This window comes from Pelecanus crispus, chromosome 7 (assembly GCF_030463565.1).
Source record: "Pelecanus crispus isolate bPelCri1 chromosome 7, bPelCri1.pri, whole genome shotgun sequence".
Taxonomy (NCBI): Eukaryota; Metazoa; Chordata; class Aves; order Pelecaniformes; family Pelecanidae; genus Pelecanus; species Pelecanus crispus.
Window position 1 is genome coordinate 31,234,042 of NC_134649.1, and position 17,543 is coordinate 31,251,584.

At 55.8% G+C, this 17,543-nt stretch overlaps 2 protein-coding genes and 1 pseudogene across 3 annotated transcripts in view; 2 read left to right on the forward strand and 1 right to left on the reverse strand.

The window, feature by feature from the left end:
* Positions 1-1,335: 1,335 nt before the first annotated feature.
* LOC142594001 (E3 ubiquitin-protein ligase PHF7-like) lies at positions 1,336-4,681 on the reverse strand. The gene is made up of 8 exons (XM_075714591.1): positions 4,628-4,681; positions 4,082-4,171; positions 3,673-3,797; positions 3,172-3,441; positions 2,840-2,950; positions 2,569-2,687; positions 2,268-2,380; positions 1,336-1,356 (listed from the first exon to the last, which is right to left on the reverse strand). The coding sequence occupies exons 1-8, from the start codon at positions 4,679-4,681 to the stop codon at positions 1,336-1,338; spliced, it is 903 nt and encodes a 300-aa protein (XP_075570706.1).
* Positions 4,682-5,415: 734 nt separating this feature from the next.
* On the forward strand, positions 5,416-10,413 carry LOC142594002 (E3 ubiquitin-protein ligase PHF7-like; annotated as a pseudogene).
* Positions 10,414-10,416: 3 nt separating this feature from the next.
* Positions 10,417-17,543, forward strand: part of RNF123 (ring finger protein 123) — a 48,612-nt gene continuing 41,485 nt past the window's right edge. For both annotated transcript variants that reach the window (XM_075713617.1, XM_075713618.1), the window contains exons 1-6: positions 10,417-10,498; positions 11,553-11,637; positions 14,220-14,299; positions 15,134-15,231; positions 16,418-16,472; positions 16,808-16,893. In XM_075713617.1, coding sequence (XP_075569732.1) covers positions 10,417-10,498; positions 11,553-11,637; positions 14,220-14,299; positions 15,134-15,231; positions 16,418-16,472; positions 16,808-16,893 — 486 coding nt within the window. The remainder of the gene's footprint in view (positions 10,499-11,552; positions 11,638-14,219; positions 14,300-15,133; positions 15,232-16,417; positions 16,473-16,807; positions 16,894-17,543) is intronic.

The following is a 17,543-nucleotide window of genomic DNA, read 5'->3' on the forward strand; positions in this document are numbered from 1 at the left end:
CTCCGTCTGGGTCGCCGCATTCCTTCTGGCAGAGGCTTTCGGGCAGGTGGTAACCATAGCTGCCAGGTATTCTCCTGAGAGGATGGTGACCACTGCCTGAGTTTCCCTTTGGAACTAGGAGCGGAGGCATTTGGACTTCCCCGCGTGCCCCGCCTGCGTGAACTGCCGCACAAATTGACGCGCCACGCCCTACTGACGCGCCACGCCCTGTTTGCCCATCCTGGTCGCCGCGCTCCTGGTCGCTCGCACTCCCCAGGGGGCTGTTTTAATAAGTGGGGGTTTGGCCGCTGTCACTCCTGGCCCCACCCACGCTGCGTCAGAGCTTTGCTCTCGTCTTCCAAGGTATGGGGAAGTCACAACACCGTGCAATTCAGGCACTCCTGGCACAGTTTTGGGCCCCTCAGTACAAGAAGGACACTGAGTTGCTGGAGCGTGTCCAGAGAAGGGCAACAAAGCCGGTGAAGGGTCTAGAGAACAAGTCTTGTGAGGAGCGGCTGAGGGAACTGGGGTTGTTTAGCCTGGAGAAGAGGAGGCTGAGGGGAGACCGTATCACGCTCCACCACTACGTGAAAGGAGGTTGTAGTGAGGTGGGCGCTGGTCTCTTCTCCCAAGTAACTAGCGATAGGACAAGAGGAAATGGCCTCAAGATGCGTCAGGGGAGGTTTAGATTGGATAGTAGGACAAATTTCTTCATGGAAAGGGTAGTGAAGCGTTGGAACAGGCTGCCCAGAGAGGTGGTGGACTCACAAGCCCTGGGAGTGTTGAAAAAACGGGTAGACGTGGCACTGTGGGACATGGTTGGTGGTGTTGGGTTGATGACTGGACTGATGATCTTAGAGGTCCTTTCCAACCTTCATGATTCCTAGTTTTTAGTTTCATTAAAAATAATCCAGCCACCAAGCCAGGAAACATGAAATTGCTACTCTACCCTTAACTGGCTTAGTGGTGGACTTGGTAGTAATGTTAGGTGAATGGTTGCACTGGATGATCTTAAAGGTCTTTTCCAACCTAAAAGAGTCTATGATTCTGTGATTCATTAACATCCACCTTTATTGTGCCGACGGAGGGGGATCAGGGCCGGCACTCGGGGACGGCTCACGGCTGGTCCCGTGGCGGCGTTCGGGCCGGCTGTAAGGCGTTTGGGCCCGACGTTGCGAGCGGGAGCGCTCTCGCATCCGCAGGGGCCCGGGGGGGCTGGAGCATCTGCCGCTCTGGAGCGCTGGCGAGCCGAAGGAGGGCCCCGATGGCAGCTGGCTGGCGGTGCTGGGGCTGCTGCTGGTGTTGCGCGCCGTGGAGCTGTGGGACGGCCCACCCGGTGCTGGCGCGCAGCTGCTCTCACAGCGTCTTCTGGGTCGACTGTAGGGATTTGGGGCACGATGTTGCAACCGGAAGCGTTTTCGCATGCGGTCGGGCCCAGGGGCGCTGGAACGGCTGCTGCCCTCAAGCAGTGGGGAGCTGTGGGATGGCCCCGATGCTGCCTGCCTGGTGGTGCTGGGGCTGGTGGTCTCTGGTGCCAGGGAACTGAAGGAGGGCCCCGATGGCAGCTGGCTGGCAATGCTGGCGCTGGTGGTCTCCAGTGCCGGGGAGCTGTGGGACAGCCCCAGCATGGCCTGTCTGGCGGTGCTGCTCTCAGCACTTGGTGCTGGCATGCAGCTGCTCTCAATGCATCTTCTGGGCCGGCTGTAGGGATTCGGGGCGCGATGTCGCAACCGGAAGCGTTTTCGCATGCGGTCGGGCCCAGGGGCGCTGGAACGGCTGCTGCCCTCAAGCACTGGGGAGCCGTGGGACGGCCCTGATGCTGCCTGGCTACCAGTGCTGGGGCTGCTGGACACCAATGCTAGGGAGCCATGGGACGGCCCTGATGCCACCTGGCTACTAGTGCTTCGGCTGCTGATCTCGGGGGCCAGGGAGCCGTGGGATGGCCCCGATGCTGCCTGGCTGCTGGTGCTGGGGCTCCTGGACACCAGTGCTAGGGAGCCATGGGACGGCCCTAATGCCACATGGCTACCAGTGCTGGGGCTTCTGCTCTCAGGGGCCAGGGAGCAGTGGGATGGCCCCGATGCTGCCTGGCTGCCGGTGCTGGGGCTCCTGGACACCAGTGCTAGGGAGCCATGGGACGGCCCTGATGCCACCTGGCTGCCAGTGCTGGGGCTGCTGGTCTCGGGGGCCAGGGAGCATTGGGATGGCCCCGATGCTGCCTGGCTGCTGGTGCTGGGGCTGCTGCTGGTCTCCGGAGCTGCAGATCCAAGAGACTGCCATGATGCCGCCTGGCTGGTGGTGCCGGGGCTGCTGGTCTCGGGTGCCGGGGAGCTGTGGGATGGCCTCGATCCTGACTGGCTGGCAGTGCTGGGGCCGGTGAGCTCCGAGCTGTGACCGGAGGCTGTAAGGGGAGAAGCAGGAAGGTCAAGGGCACGGCCCCCCAGGCCCGGGGCAGGATAGGTGCCAGAGCGGTGCCCCCAGCCCTCCTGGAGCAGAGAGGCTCTGCCAAGCCCACCCTGGGCACCCGCGGCCAGGACTCGCCTGGGCCCTGGCCCCAGCCCAGGGGCACGCGGCTGCTTTGCCTCTTACCGGTGCCCAGGCCAGCACAGCTGTCGCACTCCCAGCTGGCCGTGCTGTGCTTCATGAAGGAGCAGCGTCTGTGGGTGCCCTCGGCAGCGCAAGAGCAGCACAGGAGCAGTTGCCAGGGCCTGGGGAAGCAAACGGGTTCATGGCTGTGAGGACAAAGTGACGGCAGCACGGGCTTGTCCGGCAGAGCTCTTCTTCTTCTTCCTTCCGCTTTGAGCCCTTGGCCAGACAGAGATCCCGTGCAGAGCCGCGGGGTGCAGCTTTAGCAACTCACCCCTCTTCCTCTGCCTGCTCCCTGCCTCCTGGGCAAAGGCACTCACGGGCATCGCAGCGCCTGTGCCTTTCGTATAGATGTTCATAGGTACCATCCTCCCATGATGGTCCTCTATTTTTGAAGGAAAGGAGAAGTGATGAGCCCCTGCTTCCCCGGCAAAAGGCAGAAGCAGGGCATCCCTGCTCTTCCCCCCGCTGCCCTGTTTCCAGCTCCTCCATGAAGCTGAAACCCAGACTCACGGGAGAGCGGAGGGCCAGGGCTGCAGGGGCAGGCCCTGGCAGGGCACAGCACTTGCACCCCTCTATCTTTTGAGCTGTGAAAAAAAAACCAACCTGGAGGGGATTTGGATCCCCATGGTGCGCATTTCCATCAGAAATCGATATTGGTTTTGACAATGCGGACAGCAGAAGCCCGAGAAGCCAGCATGGATAGCCTGTTTCTGGATGCAGCCCCTATGGAACCAGGCGTGTTTGCACGCTGGGCACACCATGGTGCCGTAGGACGTTCTGTCCTCCACAGGGTCCAGGCAGATGAGGCAGGTGGTGTTCTCCTCTGGAGCCGCCCCCACTGCCTGCTCTGGGCGGTGCTCCCAGCAGAAGGACCTGGGGGGAAGAGGAAAGGGACGGGCGAGGTGGGAAGTGCTGGGTCCTTCCCCGGTGGAGGTGAGGAGGGGAGAGGAGGTATGAAGGAGAACCAGACCTTGCCCAGCTCTGGCTCTCCCTGAACCCAGCCGCTGGAAAGTGTCACTGTGGGTTCCTTTCTTGTTTGGCTGATGCTGACAGGAAGGGGACTGAAGGTGAGCACCCTCCCCCATGAGGGCCAGCTACCCTTACCTGTAGAGCCCAAAGAACTGGGTGATGCATCCACCCTCCACGGCACAGGGGAGATGGAAGCTGCGGTCGCAGCCCGTCTCCCGGCAGGTGATGGTGGCCCCGCTCTCGCCACAGACGAAGCAGTGCTGGAAAGAGCACAGCAGCCCCCATCAGCAGCAGCCTCGGCGCCCCCACAGGCAGCCCCACGCCTCCGGGCAGGGCGCAGGATGCGGCCGCTGCTGGGTCACACCGCGCAGATCTGCCTGGCGGACGAGGCTCCTGTGCTGGAGCCTCCCTCTGTGGAGCTGCTGGGAGCGAGACTTTTGTCCCAGAGCTGGTTGCAAGGGCTGGGGTTTCTTTCTTGGGGTCTAGGCTGGGCTCCCGCCAACCTCTCCCGGCTCCAATCTCCCTGTTCTTGTCAGGGCCTCACCTTCCGTGCTGCCTGCTTGATCGTGTGTCTAATATCCTCAAGGGGAACCCCATCCCTACTCCCTTGCTGAAACAGCTTGTTGGCAAAAAACTGCAGAAGAGAACAGACAAGAAGCTGATGAGAAAGGAGAGCGTGGCAGGGAGTGCCTGTCGCAAAGCTGGAGGGAGCCCCAGACGAACTCACCAGGCAAAACATATGAGCACGGAGTCCTTGCTTCTCCAGCATGCGCCCACAGACATCCGGGTCAGCCTCTGCCCGGCGACACAGCATGCATGCTGCGGGGGGAGAGAGCAAATGGCACCGGGGATGAGCAGCTCTGCGGGGCCGGGGCAAGCGTCCCTGAGGCATTGCCCGCAAGGGCCTCCTGTGTCCCTGCCTAGCTGGCTGATGGGCAGGGCTGGAGGCCTTGGAGAGGAAGGGGGCATTGCAGGCACGCGTGTCCCAGCAGGTGCCCACGGTTGGGGAGCTCCTGCCTCCCCCTGCCGCTGCTCTCGGCCCCACGCTGACCGCGCCGGCAACCCCTCTGCCAGGCTGCGGGAGGGATACGTTGCTCTCACCCTGCTCCATCGAGTCGGGGGCCTTCCGCTTCCTTGCAGACATGGCGCACGTCAACGGTGAGCGTTTGGAGAGACCCTGTCCCAGCGGCGCTGGGGGTCTCCTCCGGATGCTCCTCTGCTGACTCTGAGGGAGAAGCAGGATGGCGGGTGAGGGAGAAGCGAGACGCGGGCGAGCTGGCAGCACAGGCCCAGAGCCCCGAGGCGTGGGGCTCCCCTCCTCCCTCGGCAGCCCCGCGCGAGCCCCGTCCCTGCCCTGCCCTCTCCTCACCTCACCAGGTCGCACTGACGCACGGCCCGAGCCCGGCGTTGCTTTCTGTGGGCTTGCCCCCGCGGGTCACAGTGGCCGCTGTGACATCTCCACCGCCCTTGGCCACCTGCCACCCATTGTGACACGGCCCCCGCCTCACAGGGGTGGGTGTGAAGTGCTGAGGCGGGGGCCCGAGCCCTCGGCACCCACGTAACCGGGGCGGCTGCTCCTGCAGCAAGTGCGGAGTCAAACGCTGGGCCCCCCAGGGCAGCTGTCGAGGGCGGCACTGTTGGCCAAAAGGTGCTGTTCGGGCACTGCGACTCCTCACATTCCAACCAGCTCTGGGACAAAAGTCTCGCTCCCAGCAGCTCCACAGAGGGAGGCTCCAGCACAGGAGCCTCGTCCGCCAGGCAGATCTGCGCGGTGTGACCCAGCAGCGGCCGCATCCTGCGCCCTGCCCGGAGGCGTGGGGCTGCCTGTGGGGGCGCCGAGGCTGCCGCTGATGGGGGCTGCTGTGCTTTTTCCAGCACTGCTTCGTCTGTGGCGAGAGCGGGGCCACCATCGCCTGCCAGGAGACGGGCTGCGACCGCAGCTTCCATCTCCCCTGTGCCGTGGAGGGTGGATGCGTCACCCAGTTCTTCCCTCAGTACAGGTACCTCCTCTCCCCTCATCGCCGCCGGCGGGGAAGGACCCGGCACTTCTCACCTCGCCCGTCCCTTTCCTCTTCCCCCCAGGTCCTTCTGCTGGGAGCACCGCCCAGAGCAGGCAGTGGAGGCGGCTCCGGAGGAGAACACCACCTGCCTCATCTGCCTGGACCTTGTGGAGGACAGAACGTCCTACGGCACCATGGTGTGCCCAGCGTGCCAACACGCCTGGTTCCACAGGGGCTGCATCCAGGTAGGAGCCACTCCCTCGCCCTGGGGCACGGCGGGCGCTCAGCAGCACCAGGGCCTCAACTCGTGCTCCTTATGGTATTCCTGCAGGGACAGGCTGTGAGCACTGGCTTCTCTTGCTTCCAGTGCCCCCTCTGTAGGGATAAGGATCTCTTCCTCCCGGAAATGCTCGTCATGGGGATCCGAATCCCCTTCAGGTTGGTGTCCTTGTGCTCGGCTCACGAGGCAGGAGGGTGCAAGCGCTGTGCCCTGCCAGGGCCTGCCCCTGCAGCCCTGGCCCTCCGCCGTCCCGTGAGTCTGGGTTTCCACTTTACGGAGAAGTTGGAAACAGGGCAGCGGGGGGAAGAGCAGGGATGCCCTGCAGATGCCTTATGCTGGGGAAGCAGGGGCTCCTCACTTCTCCTTTCTCCATCAGACTGCCATCATGGGAGAACAGCCGTGCATACGCAGCACTAAATGAGAGGCACAGGCGCTGCGATGCCCGTGAGTGCCTTTGTCCAGGAGGCAGGGAGCAGGCAGAGGAAGAGGGGTGAGTTGCCAAAGCTGCACCCCGCGGCTCTGCACGGGATCTCTGTCTGGCCAAGGGCTCAAAGCGGCAGGACGAAGAACAAGAGCTCTGCCGGACAAGCCCGTGCTGCCGTCACTTTGTCCTCACAGCCGTGAACCCGTTTGCTTCCCCAGGCCCTGGCAACTGCTCCTGTGCTGCTCCTGCGCTGCCGAGGGCACCCACAGACGCTGCTCCTACTGGAGGAACAGCACGGCCAGCTGGGAGTGCGACAGCTGTGCTGGCCTGGGCACCGGTAAGAGGCAAAGCAGCCGCGTGCCCCTGGGCTGGGGCCAGGGCCCAGGCGAGTCCTGGCCGCGGGTGCCCAGGGAGGGCTTGGCAGAGCCTCTCTGCTCCAGGAGGGCTGGGGGCACCGCTCTGGCACCTATCCTGCCCCGGGCCTGGGGGGCCGTGCCCTTGACCTTCCTGCTTCTCCCCTTACAGCCTCCGGTCACAGCTCGGAGCTCACCGGCCCCAGCACTGCCAGCCAGTCAGGACTGGGGCCATCCCACAGCTCCCCAGCACCTGAGACCAGCAGCCCTGGCACCACCAGCCAGGCGGCATCACGGCAGTCTCTTGGATCTGCAGCTCCGGAGACCAGCAGCAGCCCCAGCACTGGCAGCCAGGCAGCATCGGGGCCATCCCATGGCTCCCTGGCACCAGAGGCCAGCAGCCCCAGCAATGCGGCATCAGGGCCATCCCACGGCTCCCCAGTGCTTCAGGGCAGCAGCCGCTCCAGCCCACCTGGGCCCGACCGCACGCAAAACCGCTCCCGGTTGCAGCGTCGGGCCCAAAAGCCCTACAGCCGGCCCACGGGATGCCCTGAGAGCAGCTGCACAGCAGCACCCAGTGCTGGGAGCAGCACCGCCAGCCAGGCCGTGCTGGGGCCGTCCCACAGCTCCGCGGCACACGAGACCAGCAGCCCCAGCACCGCCAGCCAGCTGCCATCGGGGCCCTCCTTCGGCTCGCCAGCGCTCCAGAGCAGCAGCCGCTCCAGCCCCCCTGGGCCCGCGCGGATGCGAGAGCGCTCCCACTTGCAACGTCGGGCCCAAACTCCTTACAGCCGGCCCGAACGCCGCCACGGGACCAGCCGTGCGCCGTCCCCGAGTGCTGGCCCTGATCCCCCTCCGCCGGCACAATAAAGGTGGCCGTTAATGACTGCAGCGGGAGATGCCACGCGCATGTGTCGCCTTCCTCCTCCTCTCCCTTTCTCGAGGGGCAGCGTTAGCGGCTGGGCCCAGACGGTTGTCTTCTCCACTGACGGTTGGCAGCACCTTCCCCAGACCTCCCTCCTTGCGGGCTGGCCTTGGCCGGCTCCCCAGCGCCATGGCCGTGTGCTTCGGGCCTCGCTGGCCCCGCAGCCTGCTCGGTTTCCCCGGGGGAAGTTCACACCCCCGCCTGGGACCGGGGGTCTCTGCCTCCGCCCCCGGGAGGGTGGCCCGGCACGGCCTGAGCCCTGAGCGGTCCTGCGGCGCGGCCCGCCCGGCGCCGCCGCCCGTCTCCCGGCAACGCGGGCCGCGCCCGCCCGCCCGGCATGGCCCTCGCGGCTCGCCGTAGCTCTGCGGCGGCGGCGGCGGCGCGGCCGGGCAGGCGGTGAGTGCGGCGGCCGCTGGGCCTGGGCCGTCCCGGGCTCCCCCGTGCGCTGCCGCGGTAGTGCGGGTTCCTCGCATGTCCCGGCCCCGGGTCTGGCCCTGCCTCCGCGGGGCTGGGGGCCGGGCAGCGGGTTCTGGGGTTGCGGCTGGTCTTGGGGAATGTCGTCCGGTTTTGGGGGGACGCGACCGATTGGGGGGTGCTTCCGCGCCTGGCGGGGGTTTCTGGGCTTTCGGGGTTGTGGGCAGGTGTAGGGACCCCCCGGGTTTTGGGGTGTTTGTGGTCATGGAGAGTGCTGCCTGGTTTAGGGGGGTGTCTATGGCTGCAGGGAGTGCTGCCCAGTTTAGGGGGTTTCTCTGGGTTTGTGGGTCTCGCTGGGCTTGGGGCATGCTGCGAGCTTCAGGGGTGCTGCCGGTTGTGGGATGTGCCTGGTTTTAGCGTGGGTTCCTGGATTTGGGCAATGGCTGCCTGGGATTTCTGGTTTGGGGGTGCTGCCAGGTTGGGGGTGCCACAGAGACCCATGCTTGTGATTAATGCAGAGCAGTTTTCTGAGCGGCGCCGGGGCTTCTGCTGCTTGGCTGTCTCCCTGCCGGCTTCATCCCCGCTGCCCTGGTGAGAGCGGGAGGGCTCGGTTGGCAGCTGCCAGACAAAGCTGTGTTTGCTGGCCCAGCTTCTTGGCCTCCTCGCCTGCCTCCAGTCGGCTCAATTTAAGATCTGGCTTCCACCGTGTTGTTTATTCTGCCCTTTTGCTGGAAGCTGCTTGCCATTGCCCAGAGAACAGAGTTTAACCCGTGGCCAGGCTCAGAGCTGGGTGTCTTTGCCGGAGCTGCTGGGGCCGGTTTTGTGAATCGCACATGGGAGCAGCAAAGGCACAGATGTTTGTTCCCCTGCCTTGCTCTTTCTCTGACCTGTTGAAAGCAGCATCTGCTCCAACTGAAAAAAAAACCCTGGCACTGCAGCAGTGGCAGCAGTGCATCTTGTATGGTGCCGGTGTGGTCGTGCTGCACTCTGCCTAAGCATTCAGGCTGTTTCAGCAGCGTGGGTACTGGGCCGCCCTTGGGAAGGGCTATGGGCACTCCCCGCCACCCTCAGATGTTTTTAACTTGTCCTGACTGAGGTGAAATGTCTCTCATGTTTAGAGTACTTTTAGGATAGTACACATAGTGCTGTCAGCTCTGCTTTGGTAGTAAGTGATGTGTTTCTGTTTATAGTTTGTTTTGTTCCTTGTTTGGAGTCTCTGATGCAGATCGTTCAGGGCTATTGATCCAGACTGGTTTTTGCTTTGTTCCTGTGGTTTCACTCAGCAGTGCTGCAGGAGGGACGCCAGGCAGTGCTGCTCCGCTGCTGGATGCTGGGGTGGCCCTGAGGAAGGGGGCTTTAGGAAATCCTTTCCGAGGCTGGCTGAGGCTCAAGTGATCTTCTGCCAGTGGAGTTGCTGTGGCACTTAAGTCACTTGGCAAGTTCACTAACTTTTCTTAGGTTCATCTTAGTTTCTGCTCTGTATGAGATTGCTGGCAAGCATTTAATTCCTGCAGCATTTGCTCTTGTTGCATCTTCCTCTTGCTCTGTGCGTCACAAAGCGGTTTGTCAGATGGCTGTCTAGTGAATGAGAGAGACTTACAGTGATGGTCAGCTGTCAGCGCAATCAGAAACAGCAGAGGGGTGTAACCTAACATTTTGAAGCTGGATGTAATTAGCAACTTGAATTTATTCTTTTTGTCCTGGCACATGTCAGATCAACTCTGATAGCATCCTTTGCATTCTAGCGATACCAGGAAGGGTCATGAATCTTTAGTCTTGTGGTAGGTTTTCGCCTGTAAACACTTCTGCATACTTCTACCTGCACCTGCTTTTGTTCCTATAAAACTGACAGCTGGGTCTTTTGCTTTGTAGTCAATGATACTCTTTTGTAGTCCAGTTCATCTGCATTTGTCTTATTCCTCCTCCCTCTCTCTCTGTTTTGGATAGTGGAATAATTTAATAACCTGTTAAACAGAAGATTAACCAGGTGCATATTCCTGTCTTAAAGAATACAGTATGGGAGAGGAAGGCAGAAGCGTCCCATCAGGACATGAGTAGCAGGTTGCCAGTTTCGGCAGTGTTTGGCAGTGGTGGTAGCTGCGACCCTGTGCTGTCTCAGTGCTTCTGGCTCAAACTCGGTGCAAAGGTTGCCTGTGTTTCTGGCTTGGTTCTGCCTGTGCCTTTGTTTGGAGTGGGGTCTGTGTGGTTGTCTGGAGTGTGGCTTTATGCCTTGTCTGCTTTGGGAAGATTTTGAGCTGTTGGACAGATGGGACTGAGAGCAGGGTTGGCAGTCAGTTGGCTTTGGGCTCTTGGATGTCATTAGTGCAAGGACTCTGGCTTTTTTTTGGCTTATCCCTGTTGTTCAATCCAGGTACATCAACCTCCAAGAAAGGGAGAAATCTAAAGGCAGCATCCTCCCCAGCAAGTTTTGTTCTAGGCATCTGTCCGTCTTATGTCCACTCTGGAAGTGGTGCCTGTGAAGAATGACGTCGAGAGGTGCTGGGACTGCTTTCTCAAGGAAGAGCTACAGGCTGAGCACCGAGCCAGAGAAGTCCAAGGCCACAGGTATGGGTGTGTACGTGCCATGTAAAAGCCAGACCACTGTGGATGGGGTGAGTGCCCCTTGCCTCACTTGAGATCAGCTGCCTTCCAGTTGCCATTACCTTGCTGATGTGAGGTGGGGTGGGGCTGAAACTGAGCAAATCCCTAAACTGAGATGAGATTTTCGGAGGGACATTCCTGTCGTACTAAGGACTCCAGAAACTCATGTCACAGTGCCCTTTCTTCAGCACACAGCCCTGCCTCGTGAGGCTGGACAATGTTGTGTTGCCTGCCTTTGTCCCCTCTGATTCAGGGAGTTCCCCTTCCAGGATGAATAGCTTGTCAAGTTCTCAGATTAATCCTTTTCTGGGAAATTTTGGTACCTGCTAGGCAGTCTGTTTTCTCTTGGACTCACCAACCCAGCAGAATTGTGCTTATGAGACTGCAGATCTGGCATTTGAGGACGCTGTTGCACCCAGAAATAAAGCATGCTGCATCCATGTGACACTAGGGATTGTTTTTCACAGTGAAAGCTGAAGTGAGGCATACATCATTAAAGAGGGCTGTGGGTTAGAAGAGATGAACTGCATCTGCAAACCTTTCTATCTCAGCATCTTCTAGTGCAGTTAAGAGATGTAGGTACTTAAAACGTCCCAGGTATGAATAGGACATCAGGAATTGCAATAGGGATAAGACTTTTATTTTTATTTTTTGGAAATGAAATTGGATTCTCACCTCCAGCTTTTGAAGGTACTTTGTCTGGAAGTAGTACAGCAGGATTCCTAAGGATATAGTTCCACATGTGGGGACCAATTTATAGCCTCCCATTTGCTATTGTAGAGCAGCTCAAATTGGAAAGAGCCCATGTGCGGAGATGCACCTCATAATGCTGGATTCTGGGGCTGCTAGTAAAGACATTAAGATGATGAATGACTTCTTGAAGCTGCATTCTCCACCGTGTTTATCTGCAAACTTGAACATCATTTTCCCATAGTTAGCAGTTTCTTGCTTGTACATGAAATTATTGTTTGAGTTTACCTCCTGACTCCCTAAGCTTTCTTTTCTGTTTTTTCACAAGGGATTGTGAACAGCAGGCTGCTGAATGATTATCTGCATCGTGTCTTTACCAGTGCTGATGGGAACCAACCTGCAGCTGCTTACAGGTATCGGACTTCTTATTCACTAGATGGCAAGTGCTGCTGTATCAGTCCCCAGATATACAGCACTGCAGTGAAAGGAAAGATCTTTTAGTGCCACACAGTGATCTTTGTTAAAAGCACAGCAGCACCGTGTTATAGAAATGACTCTTAGGTCTTCTCCTTTAATGGCTTTTTCAAATTGCAGGGCTTGCTAGGAAGGAATTCTTCAGAATTTTTTGCATGAAAAACCCCATATACAAAATCACTAGGCAATATTTCTGAAATAAATAGGCAAGTAGGCATTCACCTTATTGTTGCTGTTCCTTCTTTACTTGTAAGGAAGTGCAAAATGCACAAGTTTTAGGTACAGGAATGAAAAATAGGTTGTCAGTGGTCTGTAAACTAAAGGCAAGGCTGTTACTGACACATGGAATACCACACATTTCTCGGGCTGTGGAACTGTTGGTACTTTTATTACTAGGAGTCACCAAAGGAAAAGAAACAGAAAATTCCTGTTTAGTGTCTGTTTTCTTCTATTTGTTTTCAGTTCTCCTTCACCTTGTAGCCCAAACACTTGTAGCTTTGGATGAGAAAAATTTCCCTTGCATTTAGCTCTTTTGCCAGGGGCAAGTCAGACAGGTTCAGGGCAGGTAGAGTGTGGTAGAGCGAGGCAGGCGTGTAGCTCCTGCTGGTTGGTGGTGCTGCAGAATGGCTGGGGTCACATTCCATGGGCTATACTTAGTACTGCCAGCTCAAATGTGAGCTCAGAGCTGCTAAAAATAGCCCTTGGCCCTCTCCGCTCTTGGTGAGCTAGGGTTATGGCGGCCAGCGGTGGGGGGGGGCAGGCAGGCAGGCAGGCAAAGTGCGTCATGTTACTTTGCCATGAGCTCTCCTGCCAGCATGCCTTGGAATATTCCATCTGCCTGGGAATTTTGGTTTTCAGTATTTCTAATTTCTTTGCCTGGTGATTAATGACTTGAAAGCACAGAACAGATAGTTTGTTGGACTGGTCTCTCTCTTTCTTTTTTTCGCACCCTTTTCCCTGGACTTGGCTATTTGGTAGAAAGCCTGGTAGCAGTAAAATAGGTCTTGAAAATAACGTTTGCCATATGAGAGCAACTTTCATGGTATGACATCTTGTCTTTGGAGGCCTAAATTCCTCACAGAGGACCTCGCTGCAGACATCTCTCTGGCTGTCTCCTGCTCTTCTAACCTCCTTCCACAACTATTCCTCCATGCTAGCTGCTGATTAAGTTGCTTTGCTGAAGCCACCCTCTCATGCCAACCAAAACTGATTCTTTGGTTCCACTTCTGTGCATCTTCACATCCATCAGGCTTTCAAAAGGTCTCTCACGACAGTCTTGGGGAAACCCCTAGTCCTGCAGAAGTGGGAAGTTGTTCCACAGATGGCTTTGGAAATGGGAAGCAGGGATAGAAACAACTAGCAACTCTCACAGTAAAAGGAGGTCCTGCTGGGGTCCCTCAAAGATCTGGAGCACGACCTGTGTTGTTCTGTGTATCCTTGGGAGACTTGGACAGGGAGAGAGCATGAGGCAGGAAAGTTTGCTGCTGTTACAAAGCCGTTTAGAGCAATGTAAAGGTAAGGCGGCTATGATAGTGACTGGATAGTGAAGTGGTCTATGAAACTCAGTGTAGGGAAATGCAAAGGGATGTACTGAAAGGGGAACAGCCTCAACATTGTGCGTAAAATGATGGGCCCTTGGCTGATTTTTACTGCGTAGGAATGAGATTGGGGTGGGAATACGAAGTCAGAAGAAGAAAGCAGGAAGTTAGGAATTATTAGGAAAGGGATGTAGGATAAGGAAAATCATTATGCCACTGAATAAATTTGTGGTTTACCCTCATCGCCAGTATCATGTGGTTCTGGTCTCACCAACTCCAAAAGGGTATTTTAGAGCTGCAGAGGTTTTGAGGAAGGGTAAGAGCAAGTCAGATATCTGGAATTGCTCTTGTACAAGGAACAGCTAAGTAAACTAGCCTTGAAAAGAAAGAAATAGGGGAGGGCAGTATGAGAAAGTTCTCTAAAATAGTGGCCCAGAGGGGGTACATGAGCAACTTCTCAGTATGAAAACAAAATGGTTTTGGCTGTTGTCAGAGAGAGGATGCTGGGCTAGTCTGACCTTTGTCTGAACTGCTACAGCTGCTGGTGTGGTCTTCTCTCTTCTTTTGTATTACAAAATGCTTGGGAAAAAAAAATGAATCCTGACTTATGCCATGTTTGTATGGTGCTGACTGCAGCAAAGTCATGGTCCACAGTTGTTGGTAGTACAGCTGGTTTCTTACTGCCACTGTACCACAGTACAGTTTTCTTACTGCCACAAAATACTCCGAGTAGATTGAAGAATTCAAGATCCTTTCTTAACTCCTTTGCTTGTTCACGCTATATTTGGTCCTTGGCTCATTCATTGCCCCAACATGCTGGGCAGCAAATTCCTCAGATTCATGACAAGAAACACAGATCAACAGAACTTCCCAGTTCATGTCTCACAGCACAGGACTGTGCAGACACATGTGTCTGGGCTGCAACTCTTTAAAGCTTGGAGACAGAGTTTTGTGAAGAGCTCCTGTGCGTGTTTATTCCCTAGAAAGTACCTGACGTTCCAGAACCTGCAGGAGCACCTTGACCGGTTGCTGGCAGAGGAGAATGGCTCTGAAGACAGTCGAGGTAGGGGACACTGAATGTCTGTCTAATTTGCGCTTCTGCTTGTGCTGCTGAATTGGGAGGACAAGTTGTATCATGAAAGGCAGTTCCCTGACTGAGCGTTGTTCTGCCCTCCTGTGCTCTAATTTATTGTATCTTTAAATCCTGCCTGTGAGGGGCTCATCAGACAGCCCTGGAGCAGGTCTGCTTGCAGATGGAGGAGGTGTATTTCCAGGCGAAAATGCCTGGAAAAGCAGTTTTGGGGCAAACATTGGAGGTATTTCACTGATAATGATATGCAGAGCCATTACTGTGACCAGCAGTGTGCAGTGCTATCCTCAGTGGGAAATGCAGAGGCTTGTTGACAATTTTTACATAGTGATCTCCACTGTGGGTATTCACTTTGGCCTCAGGCTGTTACCTGTATTCTTGCTAGGATTCTTTTCCCCGAATGAGTCAGGATGGGGCAGGATACAGCCTGGCTCCTCACCTAAAAAGAAGAATTTTTCTTGCTGGCTGCAAACAAAGCGTGATATGTTGGCCAAACATCTGGCTCAGAGTTTAGTTTGGTCTTTGAATTTTGCCAAAGTAAAATTTTAAGGTGATGTGGAAAACTTAACATATGACCTGAATGCTGCATAGCTAAGGCCTTGTGTGTTGCTGTGAAAACTTCCTTTTAAATCTCAATGGTGTCTCCTTTCCTGAGGTTCTCGTGGTCTAATATGGGTAACTATTTCAGTCTTCCTCCACTGTAGCAGAATCCAGGTGCTGTTGTAGTCTAGCTGGAGGCACTCATCAGGTGTACCGTTAAATCCTGCACAACTTTCCCTAACAGGTTTTCTGTAACTCTTGTTTCAGATCAGGTAGCAGAGGGCCGGCTTGGTCCCTCTACTGTGGTGTTGGACCACACAAGTGGTTTTGAGGGGCTCCTGCTGGTCGATGATGATTTACTTGGGGTGAGTGTGATGCTGGGTGCATCAGAAAATGGTCTTGTGGGACAAAAAGCACTTCGGGCTTCTTGGTTTGTTCTTCATAACAGATCCCCGTCACTGGCTTTGTAGCGTGTTGTAAATGGAATCTACCCAGAAAGCTGCAGGATCCTGGAGGAAATGAGCTCTCCTGGGAAAAGGTCTAGCAGTACCCCTAAGTCTCAGCAAGCTCTGAGTGGAGCTGTGAGGAAGTGAAAGGATTACCCTGGTCCAGGCACTCACTGAAGAGCTTGGCTAAGCAGAGGAAAGGCCAGCAACCAGCTTTCCTGTCCCTCCCTCCAGCAGACTGCCTCTTCCTTCCTTCCTTCTGGTCTTATCTAATGGCAGTGAGAGGCTGAAGCTGAGGCTTTCCTTTCTCCTCTGTTTCCACTAGCTCCCTGCTTGCCCCTTAGCTGATACTCCTCATGCAGAAAATCAGCTGAAAGAATCCACTGAAATGTAATCCTTTCCAGTAATTTCTGCATTCCTTTCACCCCTTCACTGAGCACACACATCCTGTGCTCGTTTCCTCCTTAATCTATGTATCCTTTTTTACCTGTAGCAGAGGAGGCTGCCCTGGTCTCCCCTTTCCTGTTAACCACCCACTGTAGCTTACCTTGGCTGTACATAGAACTTACCTTCATATCAGATCAGACTGACTTGCCTGTGAATTCCTCATTGCTACCTTCTGCTCTTCTTCATGGTCTGTCCTGAGATTGAGAGAGTCAATAGTTAACAGGGTTCAGTTTCTGGGCAGCATGTTACCTGCCAGTCCTGGGCTTTAGTCTGGACACCCTGAATCTATAGTTTTGTTCTAACTTGTCCAGGATTCAGACGTCTTTCCTGTATAATAGTCACTTTTGTATACCTGTCACAATTCACTGGGAACCTGTCTGTCACCACATTGCCCTTGTACTGTTGCCGTGCTGCATGCTTCACTGGGGTTTATCAAGTACAGATGAGCTGTGGGGAGGACCTGGATGGTTCCCCAGAGCCTGTCGGCCCCAAGTACAGCTGCTGGGATGGGGAAGATGTCCTGTCTCTTTCCTACACTATGCTTGTGAATAGCTCTCCGTCTTGCTTTGGTTTTGAGGGCTAGGATGAAGCGAGTGGGTAGGGCTCAGCAAAACTGTCTTTTGTCTGACTTCAAAATATCTTTTGTTTGTTTGTCCAGGTGATTGGCCACAGTAACTTTGGCTCCATCAGGGCCACAACATGTGTGTATAAAGGTAAGGAGAAAAGTAGGTGAAAAGTAGGTGATGCTTTGAGAAAAGACCCCAGGAAGAGTGTGTGAAGAGATGTACAACTAGAAAGCTCTTGATTATGCTGCAGTTCCAGATCTTGAGCCTTCTCTTCCCCAGTTCATCCACTGGCTTTTCCAGGAAGTCAGAAGGATGGAGGATTGTGTGATGCCGGAGTGAAGAGGTGGAAGGGGAATGCTGGGGCTGTCACAAAGCTCCTTTGTGAGCCACATTCTTTTCTGTGGGAGCAGTGTCAGGTTCTGCTTCTCTAACGATGAGCCAGGTGGCAGGGATTTACTGTATGGCATCTCTTTTTCTTTCAGGGAAATGGATTTATGAGGTGCTCATCTCCTCCCAGGGACTCATGCAGATTGGCTGGTGTACTCTCAACTGCAGATTTAATCAGGAGGTAATGTAACTGCTGCATGTGGCACAGGGCTGCTCTGTGTTCCACCACTGCTTTTTAGGTCAGTGTGGAGCATCGCATTGGTGCTGTGCTCCTGCCCTGCTGGCATTTTGTGCCCAGCACACACACTAGAAATACCAGGTCTGCTGTTTTAAAAATTTTTACTAGACTCTCTGGTCTGTGTTCACAGAATGGTGCACAATGGGAAAGACTTGCACACTGGGTGTGTTGCTGTGCTCTTGCTGCATGTAGCCTCTGCTATGTGCTGTCTTTCAGCTGGAGTCTTCTCCAGAGACTGTGTGGGTCTGCAGTGCTGGCAGCCTGTCTCTTGGGGTGGCCCTCAGCAGCTGGTGCTATGGGGCTTTTTTGCCCAGGAGAGGCAGGCCCAGGACATCTCTTCTCAGGGAGCAGATAGGATGTTTGATGCTGAGAAGGGATGTCAGCTGCAGAGTTCACTAACTTGCCACTCTGCAACATGTGAGAGGGGAGGTGACAAGCATCCTGGGGGGCTGCTTTGACAGAGTTTGGAATTATAGTATGCCAGTATTCTTCTTCTGATCCAAAAATGGGTAGGGAATGGTGTATTTCTCTGAACCAAAGATCACAGGCCATTGGATTCACATTTTCCCAGACAGAGCATGTGTACTGTCAGC

Coding starts and splice junctions, on each gene's coding strand:
- LOC142594001 (XM_075714591.1), bottom strand. CDS start 4,681: ATGTCTGCAAGGAAGCGGAAGGCCCCCGACTCGATGGAGCAGGGTGAG. Junction 2,951..3,171: donor GGGATCCAAATCCCCTCCAG/GTTGGTTTTTTT, acceptor CTTCAAAAATAG/AGGACCATCATGGGAGGATG. Junction 1,357..2,267: donor GCCCCGGCACCACCAGCCAG/GCGGCATCATGG, acceptor AAATCCCTACAG/TCGACCCAGAAGACGCTGTG.